At 36.3% G+C, this 12,742-nt stretch overlaps 1 protein-coding gene across 2 annotated transcripts; it reads right to left on the reverse strand.

Moving 5' to 3' along the window:
- Positions 1 to 2,701: 2,701 nt before the first annotated feature.
- Positions 2,702 to 12,527, reverse strand: LOC134273678 (kelch-like protein 24). Of its 2 annotated transcripts, XM_062755885.1 has the most exons (3): positions 12,346 to 12,527; positions 6,951 to 7,178; positions 2,703 to 4,622 (listed from the first exon to the last, which is right to left on the reverse strand). In XM_062755885.1, the coding sequence occupies exons 2-3, from the start codon at positions 7,153 to 7,155 to the stop codon at positions 3,139 to 3,141; spliced, it is 1,689 nt and encodes a 562-aa protein (XP_062611869.1). In that variant the 5' UTR covers positions 7,156 to 7,178; positions 12,346 to 12,527; the 3' UTR covers positions 2,703 to 3,138. The 2 variants fall into 2 exon arrangements, with proteins under 2 accessions (XP_062611870.1, XP_062611869.1); XM_062755886.1 differs by lacking the exon at positions 12,346 to 12,527 and having other exon boundaries at positions 2,702 to 4,622.
- Positions 12,528 to 12,742: the final 215 nt, after the last annotated feature.

Below are 12,742 nucleotides of genomic sequence, written 5' to 3' on the forward strand. Positions count from 1 at the left end.
GTGTAAAAAAAAGTTAAATCGTACCATGAATAGTCGGAAATATTCGATTTTTCAGAAACAAACAAGTTATTTTTCATTCTTCCTCTTCTTTTTTTAACCCCCCTCCCCGTAATCGAAAATTCTGGGGTATATAGCTTGTGCCCTGTCCGTCTGTCTGTTTGTCTGCAAAAACTTATGTTGCTCATAACTTTTGACTCTCTCTACCATCGGCTCATTTTCTGAGCACAGGTACCTGGAACCTGGATTTTTATATGGAGGGGATATATTTTTTCGATGCTTTGCTAATTTAGCGACTTGTTAATAAAAATTCAGCTGCCTGTGGTCTGAGAGAGGAACGGACGACAACTCTGCATGGGAGATTGGACTTTTGACTGGGTGGGGCTTTGGCTTTCATATTTCACAGGTGACAAGACCTTTCTGATGACCTTTTGACCTTATAGTTTGACACACTTTTACACAAAAATTCCAAACTTTTACTTTGACCGTAACTTTTGAACATATTGGTGCTGTAGAACTTTCATATTTCAAAAATACATTCTTTGTGACAAGCTTCCATTGAAATTACCAACAACTTTGACCTTTGACCATGACCTTGGAGATTGAACTACTTTTAAAGAACTTTAACCTTATCGAAAACATTTGAATGGTAAGGGCTCGGGCTTTCAAAATTCATATACTTAATGCTTGTAATAAGATCTTTCATTGGATACCAACAACTTTGACCCTTTGACCTTGACCCAGTAGTTTGACCTATTTTTTAGGAACTTTAACCTTGGCCATAATTTTTGAGTGATAAGAGCTAGGGCTTTCACACACTTCACATGTGTAATCTTTGTGACAAGACCTTTCATTGGATACCAAAAACTTTGACCCTTTAACTTGACCTTGGAGTTTGATCTACTTTTCAAAAACTTTAACCTTGGCCATAACTTTTGAATGGTTGTGGTAAGGGCTTTCATACTTCACATACATGTATATGTAATCCAATCCTTATGCAAGACCTTTCTTTAAAAAAAACCCAACAACTTTGACCTTTTGACCTTGACCCAAGTTTGGTCTACTTTTTAAAAATTTGAACATTGGCCATTACATTTGAACAGGTTGTGCCAGGACTTTCATATTTCACAATTGTATTTCTTGTGAGAAGGCATATAATTACTATGGCACCAACATACAGATATTTGATTTGCATTTGACAAAATTTAACTTTCAATTTGTTGCCATACAGGAGCATCAGTGTTTCACAAACTGTTCCTGTTTATCCCATTTCATTTTAAGATTTTTATAGGAGTTGAAGAAATCCAATGAATGAAGGAGCTGCATGTGTGCTCCTCTTTTCTTATCTATATAATACAATGTATATCTATACCTCTTCATCACAAGAAATATACCTGTGAAATATGAAATTAAAGCCATAGCCCCACTCAGTAAAAAGGACAAGGTTAAAGTTTTTGTGGACAAACAGACAGACAGATGGACAGTAAAGGCAAAAGCTATATACCTAATACGTACCTTAATTTTATATATACATATAAAAATAATTTTGATTAAAAAAACATGATTATTTGTTAAAAATTTGTAGATATATTTGTTGAATAATAAATACAAAAATTTTCATTATTTGATATGTCTACTCTATTAAAACCACTTGACAGTGATAATGTGCACTCATATTTTTTTCTTAGAAGAATCTGATGGAATTAAAAATTTAAATTATCCTCTAAGAATATGTTGAAAAATTAGTGGGTAAAGTATCTTGCATATGCCCTTATTAAAAAAGAATTTTGGTACTGAAATCCTCCAAAGGAGACTGGTGAACAAGGCATATAGGATGCCTATAACCTAAATATTCAGATATACATTTAGGTCTCAAAATAAAGTTTATTTTGAGCATTCAGAGTAATGTGAGAATTGTTCTCGATCACTATTGAAATTTTATGACATCATGACAAAAATTTTCTGAGGAGAATTGTCTCGGCAAAAATTATTCTTCGATGGAAATTCTTTTTTGCTCAGTGGTTCTTGAGAAGATTTTTAAAGGATTTCACTAAATTTTCATTAATATAATTGAAATTATCTTTCCCTCATCTGAACTTGAATCCCCTCAAATTCTCTTAAAGATACTGTATTGCTAGTTTGGTTAAAATTGGTGTCAAGATTCCAGGGACTGAAGAAGTAAAAACCGTGAAAGTTTACAGACATACGGATGAACATACAAAATGTGATCAGAAAAACTTAAGATTCAACTCAGGTGAGGCCATTAGCTTATAAACATATTGTCCTTTTCGCAGCCCCTCCTGACAAAAATGTCATTTTGTCCTCTTTAATGTCCACAGGCACTTGTTTCTGTAATAGATTTTTAACCCATAGTATATATAAAAAGTGTCATTATTGGCATTATGCTATGGGTTTTATTTTGGGCCACAAGGAATATACCCTAAATGAAAAACTGTTCCTCCCAAAAGCAGCAAGCTCTGATCTGAGTAGTTATATTAATTATAATAAACATTAATATTACATTAATATTTCAAGCATGAATATTAATATTTAAGTTTTATTTTTTAATTTATTAATGTACAGAGACAAGTACCTGTGTTAATGTCATTGAAACTTGTGCCTTTCTTTTGACTTTTGAAAATGTTTATCTTGATGTTTTCCTATGAAACAAGAAAGCTTATACATTTTTTTTATTAATCTTAAATGTGTAGATCATGATATTAACAATATAAAATTATCAAATGATTAAATAAAGCAAGTCTTCAATATGTTAAAACGCAAACATTTTCTATAGAAATAGAAACAAGTTATTCATTTGAAAAATTATGTAAAGATTAAGGACTATATAGCTAGTTATCAAAGCAACATTGTATACCGTTGTACAAGTATATAAAGCAAAAGTAGAAAACTGAGAAAAAAAATTGTTCATATTTTAAATCTGGAAAATTGCAAAAATAAATTAAACTGCTAAAACTGTTAAAATTACAAAAAAAGAACAAAACTGAAATAACAAAAGATTCTCAGCCAACTTTGTTAAAAATACTTAGTATGGCCAGCATTGATCAATTTATATAAAATGTGTATTGTCAGTGTTCAGTGTTGACATTTTTATTGAAAATGAGTAACTAAAACTTTAGCTGCTTATTTAAGGTATCTCTTGCTCACAACTGTCTGTAGACAGTAGAAGTTACACATTGGAGCCTTGAAGGGTGCTGGAATGTTCCTAGCTTTCCCACTATGTGGATCAAAGAGGACGGCATAGAAAGTACCACTGCGATTTCCCAGAATCAGAACCTCCCCTTCATGCATCACAGCTCCAAAGTGATCAAATTTGACAATGTTACAGACTATGGAGGCTCCCCTGTCCTCAGAATACTCCACAATCTGCCCCTCCCTAAAAACTATGAATAATTTGTCCTCAAAGTGGACAGCTCTTCCCATAATGCCTGCACATGTTTCTGGAAGGTTTCCTAGCAACCCTTTTGTTTTTGTGGCAACATCAAAGTACTGGATGACAGAAGCTGCTGTTCGATCTTTCAGCTTCCCTCCAAAAGTGATGATTTTTGTTCCAAACACAGCAGCAGTCATGGAAGACACAGGAACTTCTAGTTGACCTATCTCTTCATAGGTTTGTGTTTTGGGGTCAAATTTTTCAATGCTGGACAGGGTTTCGTTGGTCTTGGATGTTCCTCCTACTAAGTAGAGATGTTTACCCACAGCCACCATGGAATGAGACCATCGCTCAATCACCATCTTCTTGCACTCAGACCACATGTTTTGTTCTGTGTTGAAGTGAAGCATCAGGTTTTGTTCATTATAACCCCCAGATATGTAGATGTCCCTGTTCAGTATACATACTGCAAAACAGGGTCCTGGCTCCACTGGCAGTGTAGAGAGTTTGAAATCCCGGTCATGTCTGAAGCTGTAGCACAGGACCTCTATCTTCTGGGGATTGGGTTCTCTGCTCCTTGTTCCCACCATACAGATGACTTCTTCCTCCCTGTATTCAGATTCTGGACAAGTATATTCATTGGGGAGGGCAGAGTTAATTTTGTCAATGGCCTCTAAGACAAGACTACGGCATCCCGAGCACTCTTCTATCTCTTCGCAGTCTCTGATGTTACACAGGTAATCCAGAGACATCTGAGTCAGGCGTAGGACCTTGAACACTTCCTTTAACCCCTTTTTCCTGGCTTTGTCCCCATTGACCCACCGCAGTACAGCATCACACACATCCTCCTCCTTACTTGTGAACAAATCCTTACAATCTATGATCTGGACAAGTTCATCCTTTGTGAGAAGTAGGAATTCTTCACATTTGGAAACTTCTGGAAATTTCTGCTGGATTGTGTTCCAGCTGTCTTCTTGCAACTTTGGTAGTCCATGCCCGGTTGCCATTTTCCAGATCCCAATGCAGTTGTTGTGAGACAAGCTCTTCCTTAAAAATTCACTACAAATGGCCTGAAGACCCTTGATTTGTAGCATTGATGAGCAGGAGAGCAGGTGGTAGACATTGCTGCTCTTGACTGAACTTTGTCCTGTGTATATGTACTCTAAAGCAGCCTTAAAGATCTCTTTATCCAAGTCCTTCAGGTGTACTTTTGGCAAACCACTCTCTTTAAAGTCTGAAAAATCAAAATGTTTTGACTCTTTAAATAAAGATCACAAGTTATCAGTTGTCACAAATTCTTTCAAATTTTTTTTATGCATCTAAGAAAATTAAAATAAAAAAAACAAGAGCCCCATGGACTACATCGCTCACTGAGTAAAAATTTGGCCATTGCTCTTCTTCACCAGATGCCCCCCCCCTTGTAATACATATTGTGACCCCACCCTACCCCAAGGGGTCTTGATTTAGACAATTTAGAATCTCACTACCCCAGGATGCTTCCACATAAGTTTCAGCTTTTTTGGCCCAATGGTTCTGGAATTTCTAAAGATTTTTCCTATATACACTGTATTTCAATGTAAAATTGGATTCCCTGTTCAGTGTTGCCGCCTAACCCTACCCCGAAGGTCATGATGCTACCACATAAGTTTCAACTTTTTTGGCCCAGTAGTTCTTGAGAAGATTTTCCCTATACAGTTCAATGTAAAACTTTGATTTCCTATTGCGGCCCAACCCTAACCCCAGAGGTCATGGTTAGTACAATTTAGAATTTACATTACCCCAGGATGCTTCCACGTAAGTTTCAGCTTTTCTGGTCTTGTAGTTCTTGAGAAGAAGATTTTTCCTATATATTTCAATGTAAAACTTTGATTTCCTATTGCAGCCCTGCCCTATCCCCGGAGTCATGATTTGAACAATTTGGAATCTACACTACTTCAGAATGCTTCCATACAAGTTTCAGCTTTTCTGGCCCAATGTTCTTGAGAAGTAGATTTTTAAAGATTTTTCTTATATATTTCAATGTAAAACTTGGATTCCTTATAGTGGCCCCGCACTACCCCCAGGGGTCATGATTTTAATAATTTAGAATCTACACTATCTTAAGATGCTTCCACAGTTTCAGCTTCTCTGGCCTAGTGGTTCTTGAGAAGATTTTTTAATGACACCACCCTATTTTGTCTTTTCTTGATTATCTCCCCTTGTGAGGGGACTAGCCCTTCATTTTTAGCTCACCTGTGCCGAAGGCTCAAGTGAGCTTTTTTGATCAAAATTTGTCCGTTGTCTGTCGTTGTCATTGTCATCGTAAACTTTTCACATTTTCATTTTCTTCTCAAGAACCACTGGGCCAGGAAAGATGAAGCTCATGTGGAATCATCCTAAGGTAGTGTAGATTCAAGTTTGTTCAAATCATGACCCCCGGTGGGTAGGGTGGGGCCACAATGGCCGATCAAAGTTTTACATAGGAATATATAGGAAAAATATTGAAAAATTTTCTTCTCAAGAACCACAGGGCCAGAAAAGATGAAACTCATGTGGAATCATCCTCAGGTAGTGTAGATTTAAGTTTGTTAAAATCATGACCCCCGGGGGTAGGGTGGGGCCACAATGGCCGATCAAAGTTTTACATAGGAGTACATAGGAAAAATAGTGAAAAATCTTCTTCTCAAAAACCACTGGGCAAGGAAAGATGAAACTCATGTGGAATCATCCTCAGGTAGTGTAAATTCAAGTTTGTTCAAATCATGACCCCTGGGGGTAGGGCGGGGCCACAATGGCCAATGAAAGTTTTACATAGGAATATATAGGCAAATCTTTTTAAATCTTCTTCTCAAGTACTTTAAAGTCATGATTAGTGATATTTATATGGAATCATTCTCCTTAGTGTAGATTTAAGTTTGTTCAAATCATAACCCCCAGGGATAGGGTGGGGCCACAAAGGTTGATCAAAGTTTTAAGGATAAATCCCAAGAACAGAAAAGCTATGTTTAGTCATACTGAGATGTAAGCATCCTTATGTATTGAAGATTTCAATTTGTTCAAATCATGGCCCTTTGGGGTAAGGAGGGTAGGAACCCCCCCCCCTTCAGTAAACTTTTCAGTTCTGATCTGATCTGTGCTTTTTCCTAGCTGATGTGCTCAGATGAGCGATGTAGCCCCTGGGCCTCTTGTTAAAATTTAAACTCCCCTTTACCCAAGGATGCTTTGTACTAAGTTTGGTTAAAATTGGCCCAGTGGTTCTTGAGAAGAAGTCGAAAATGTGAAAAGTTTACAGACAGATGCATAGATGGACGACAACAAAATGTGACCAGAAAAGCTCACTTGAGCCTTCGGCTCAGGTGAGCTAATAATTTAATAGAAAAATACATTTATTGTAATAGCATCAGTAACTGCCTGTAGGTCAGCTTTACCTGCCAAATTGATGAAAGGCCCAAAAGTCAATAGCTTCAAGCCCCTCATTATAAGCAATTTTGAAAGTGCATGAAATCAAGTTTAAAAACTAAATAACATTCTTCAACATTACAAAATATAACGATTATACTTGTAAATCAACTGAACCACCTACTTGAGGTAAACATGGTTTTGAAGTAGTGTGACATGGAGGCTAGGATTATACGATGACAATTGAAGATGTCCCCATCTACCTCAATCTGGACGTCAGTAAACAAGGAATTCTTCAGTGAATTGGACAGTCCATGTGACAACTCCTCAAAGTACTGCAGCTTGTTATAGTTAGCCATCACTGCAGATAGCTCCTCTGATGTCGGCATTTTGTCTCAGTGATGAATCAAAACTGAAATTATTTGTACATGCACAATGTATTTGAAAACAGTTTTAAGTATAAAATACAGTCAAACCTCAGCATCTCAAACTCAATGGGCCCAAAAAAAAATGTTGAGATATCCCAGGATTTTAGATGATGGTATAAGTGGATGAGACTTCCAGATCAATTTGACATTTCCAACATATTCAAGATATCAGTGTCTGAGATACTTAAGTTCAACTGTATGATTTCAGCTTAGGTTGGGAATAATTTCCCTATAGTAAGAATAAAACTGAGAAAATACTTCTTGTGAACCTAATATAACTCAGAGTGGCTCTGTCCTACTGCTTAATTAGTTATATGATTTGAACAAGCTTGAATCTTCAGTACTATCCGGAAGCTTTTATCTTTTCTGGCCAAGCAGTTTGAGACTTTTAAATTACCCGATACAATATTAATGTCTTAATCGTAGCATTTGGAACTGGGTGTGGTCCTTTATTTGATCAAATTAAAATCCCCTTCACCAAGTAAGTCGTAACAAGGTTTCTGTAGGTGAACCTGTGGGAGGATCATTAACAAAAAATAAACATACTGCGTGCCATGTTTGTTAGAAACTGGTCCATTGGTTTCTGGAGAAGGAGTTGAAAATGTGAAAAGTTTGTGACAATGATGCCAACAATGGCAGACAACATTCTGTCCATTTTTAAATGCATGTTTTGACCTTGTTCTTTTTGATTGGAAAAGCTCATATGAACATTTATAGTTGAGCTCAAAAGTAGCTGCAGAACTGTACGCAGCTAGGATAAGGCTGCCCGTAAAATATCAAACTGTTCAATTTGTAGTAACTTCTCTGAACTACCTAGATATGACGTCATAATAGAATATGACGTCAAGTCACTGCATACTTGAGCTGACATGACGGGGAAAGTGCCATAATTTTTACATGGCATGTAGATTTATTTTTGGGACTTGTTGTTTAATTCAAGTGTTAGGATTGTTTTTCAGCTCAAGTGTGCTGTTATGATGTTGAACAATTGAAATTTAAATATCCTTATTCCTTTTGCTTTTCCAATATGCACATATTCAAACAATAGCAAAAAGTTATGTGTGAAATTCTCCCCTTACACGTCCGAAGACAGAGTTCGAATTTATCAATCGTGTTTATATTGGACTGGCACAAGTTATAAACAAGGACAAATTGAAGATATTCTGTGTGAATCTACAAGAGAGGTATGTCCTCTAACTGAATATTGCTGGGGGATTGTGTGTACGGTAGTTTATCCATTTTTGTATAAATTGCAATAAAGAGTAGAAAATACCCCTTCTTATGTTGGTAAGTTTAATTTATCGTAAAATATTTTCTAAACGAATAAAAATTAAACCTGCACCCAGCACTTTCTTTGTACTAGAGATCACGATGAATTGATCTATGTAACAAACTTTGCACAATATTTTTGTTTTGCACTTAAATTGTGCCCAAGCGATTTTTGCGCAACAATTAGGAATATCATAAATCTCCATCACGTGATCAACACAGTCATGTGACATCACATAAATGCACTAAAATAAAACCTGATTAAACTATTATCTCAAGTTGTCTGCGATTTTAAACGAGGATTACATATTAAAGTTAAAATCTAGCTCAGAATGAAATGTATATTTTCATGGCATTTTATGCCTTCAGACAGCCTTATCATAACTGCGTAGCTCTCTGCTTGAGAAACTCCAGACAGATAAAGCAGAGAGCTACAGATCTAAGCATTGTAAAAACCATAGATTTATGTTGCTGCTTTTTGGTCGCTCTCTTTTGGTATTATTTCTTGAACTTATTTTTAGCTTTTCCACACTTTAAGAATGATATCCGATAATTGAGCGTGTTTTGAAGGTTCGTGGTAACTGTTTGCTCCGCTCCTAATTTGTAATGTTTAACAGACTTTTGAGCTTGAATACTACTTTTTCATATATCAATAAGGCATACACATATTTATAAACCAAGACCCAAGTACCTGTGGTTTTCACATTATGCTTGAAGCTGGTAGCTCTCTGCTTTCTAAAGCAGAGAGCAGGGCTCAACATTAAGGCACCTCCGACCGACTCAGACTAGTAAAAGTTAGGTCCGGTCTAGTTTATTTTGTTTCATGGTAGCCCGACTGGTCATGTAAACATAGGTAATCAGAGATTACAGAGCTCACCTCAACAAATGTTGTCTTTAAGTAAGGCAAAGTCTCACAATTAACCAACAAAAAGTATACATTCCAAAAATGAAAATATGTAAGCAATTTTGATCTGATACTTTGAAATAGACATGCATAAAAAATTTAAACTAGTTCTTCTTCATGAAAATGTAATGAAAATCCAGCATCTGAAGCAAATTTTAGAGTTTTCATCTCTTGATGCAACATTTGTGCAAGTTTGGTTTATACGATGTTATATAAGCCTTATAGTTTTTGGTAATAGACCTGCAATCTTAACTTTTACCTTGTCTATTATCTGAAAATGTATGTCAAATTCAGCATCCGAAGCAAGTCCATTAGTATGCATCCTAAGATGTATCATCCATGCAAGTTTGCTCATTATAGGGCTCATAGTTTATTGGAAATGAAACATGCATCAAAAACTAACATTTTCACTCATCCACAAAAAGTAGGTCAGATTCAGCATCCGAAGCAAGCCTGGTAGTATGCATCCTTATATGTATCATCTATGCAAGATTGGTCATTAAAGAACTCATAGTTCCTTGGAAATGAAACCTGCACCAAAAACTTTTACCTGTTCACTCAACTGGAAAATGTAGGTCAGATTCAGCATCCGAAGCAAGCCTGGTAGTGTGCATCCTTAGATGTATCATCCATGCAAGTTTGGTCAACATAGGGCTTAAAGTTACTTGCAAATGAAACCTGCACCAAAAACTTTAACCTGTTCACTCAACCGGAAAATGTAGGTCAGATTCAGCATCCGAAGCAAGCCCGGTAGTATGCATCCTTAGATGTATCATCCATGCAAGTTTGGTCAACATAGGGCTTATAGTTACTTGCAAACGAAACCTGCACCAAAAACTTTAACCTATTCACTCAACCGGAAAATGTAGGTCAGATTCAGCATCCGAAGCAAGCCTGGTAGTGTGCATCCTTAGATGTATCATCCATGCAGGTTTGGTCAACATAGGGCTTAAAGTTACTTGCAAATAAAACCTGCACCAAAAACTTTAACCTGTTCACTCAACCGGAAAATGTAGGTCAGATTCAGCATCCGAAGCAAGCCCAGTAGTATGCATCCTTAGATGTATCATCCATGCAAGTTTGGTCAACATAGAGCTTATAGTTACTTGCAAATGAAACCTGCACCAAAAACTTTAACCTGTTCACTCAACCGGAAAATGTAGGTCAGATTCAGCATCCGAAGCAAGCCCGGTAGTATGCATCCTTAGATGTATCATCCATGCAAGTTTGGTCAACATAGAGCTTATAGTTACTTGCAAATGAACCCTACACCCAAAACTGCACCAAAAATGTTAACCTGCTCCAAAAACATTAACCTGGTCATTCCTTTGCTGAAATTGCAGCACCTGAAACTTTGTCTGGTACAATGAAACACACTAAAACCATCTTCCATGCATGTCTAATCTATATAGGACACAGAAGTAATTTAAAAGAAAACTGCTCCAAAAAACTTAACCTTAACCTGGGACGACGACACCGACACCGACGCCGACGCCGAGGGTATCACATAAGCTCCCCCCAACTTCGTTGAGGTGAGCTAAAAATATTTCGACCAAAGTTCAAATGAAGCAAAACTTGCAACAAATTTACAGATTTTTCTTGTTTATTAATGTGTTTGATCAGGTTTCACTTTCATTTTTTGATCCCAACTAAAAAATCATGAACTTTAGAAAATTACGTTTGTTTCCTGAATTGCTGTAAATGTAGCCGGTGGATTTTTTCTCTGCCAAATCTGTGTTTGCATGATCAATCAGCTGATACAATATTTAAGATATAAAATATGTCAACGTAGTCAACATTCACTTTAAATATAAAAAGTAATGATCATTATTATATCATTTAGCAATCCCCCACAACTTTTGGAACTTCGTTTTTTACCGCAAGACAGCCATGATGGGTGTCCACTGTAAATATCAAACCTGGTTAGTTCAGTCCGGGATGTTTGACCCCATTATTTAGGCATTATGGAAAGTGAAAATAAAAGTTTTAAACTGGGAAGTTTATTATGTCAATTTATGAGATCGTATTAAGCCCCCCCCCCAAAAAAAATCCACCGACCAACCCTTGTTTTTAGGGTAATATTACAATCATATTACAGGAAACAAACATTTTTTTATTCCATTATAGTATTATTATACATATCAATATTTCAAAAATCGTACTGTCTTTTGACTTTCTTTTAAATGCTAACTCTACCAAGATTTTTCCTTCATGCTAGGTCATTTACAACAACTGTTGCATAGTGTGATTTCATTTAACCATGCAGAAATACATCTTCCTTTCTGATATTTTGTTGAATTTATTAAAAAGATGTTTCCTTTCTTTAATTTTCTTTTCAGCAAAACTAAGTTAAATGACAAGCATCAATTTGCTTACATTGACACGGATATTAGGTCAGGTCTAGTGAAATTGAGGTCAGGTCTAGTAAATTTTCCAGCTACTAGTCCGACTGGTCTAGTTAATTTTAAAGTTAATGTTGAGCCCTGGAGAGCTATACAGTTCTGCAGCTAGCTCAAATGTTATTTCAAATTCAAAACACCTGTTTGTGGTAGTTTATAATTCTTCTGTTAAAGAGGGATAATCACACTTTAGCAAGATGATCTTACTGTAGAGAGTATTTTTGCTATACATTCTGTGTTTTTACCTGCATGGTGACATGCTCAAGCAATGTTAAAAAGAAAATATTTATGATTACAACTATTAAGTCAATAATCTCAGCGAGATGTCTTAGGGACTAAAATTCTGGTCTGGTGTCCCTCAACATCTCAGGCAGAGATGTCGAGGAACGCCAGACCAGAATTTTAGTCCCTACGACATCCCGCTGAGATTATAAAGTCAATAAAGAAGATTTAACATTTCTCTTTGATTCCTACTGGGTGTCATACACAAAACATAGCTCTCTTAATGATTCGGCTTAGCCTAGGTCGCCTTGTCCCACTTTGAGCTCAAGATTAGAGGCAATTCGGGAGAACGCGTACCTGTCAATGGGCAGTCAACATTCATCCAGATACATTCGAAGTCCACGTTTACAAACCGGTACTAATCGTATTATATAAACAATGCCAGTGTGTCATGTTCTTATCAATACAATTAATGAATTAGCTATAATAGCAAATTTCGAAACCGCAATGATACCCACTATAATATAACGGTTCCCGGTATATAATGAACAAGTCACGTCCACACCTACCAAGAGGTCAGCGTGCTTTATTTGAAAGAAATTCAAGTCTTTTTAAATAAAATACCTTAAAATAAATACCTCTAAATTCATACTATTCTCTAAAAAGCAGGTTGCTAAGTATATGAACATTTTATGCATGTAGTAGCTATTCATTACCTGTATTTGTAGAACTTTACCAATCGGGTTCGTCCACC

This window comes from Saccostrea cucullata, unplaced genomic scaffold (assembly GCF_032062105.1).
Source record: "Saccostrea cucullata isolate Sc308-1 unplaced genomic scaffold, CSIRO_AGI_Scuc_v1 ctg150, whole genome shotgun sequence".
Classification (NCBI taxonomy): domain Eukaryota; kingdom Metazoa; phylum Mollusca; class Bivalvia; order Ostreida; family Ostreidae; genus Saccostrea; species Saccostrea cuccullata.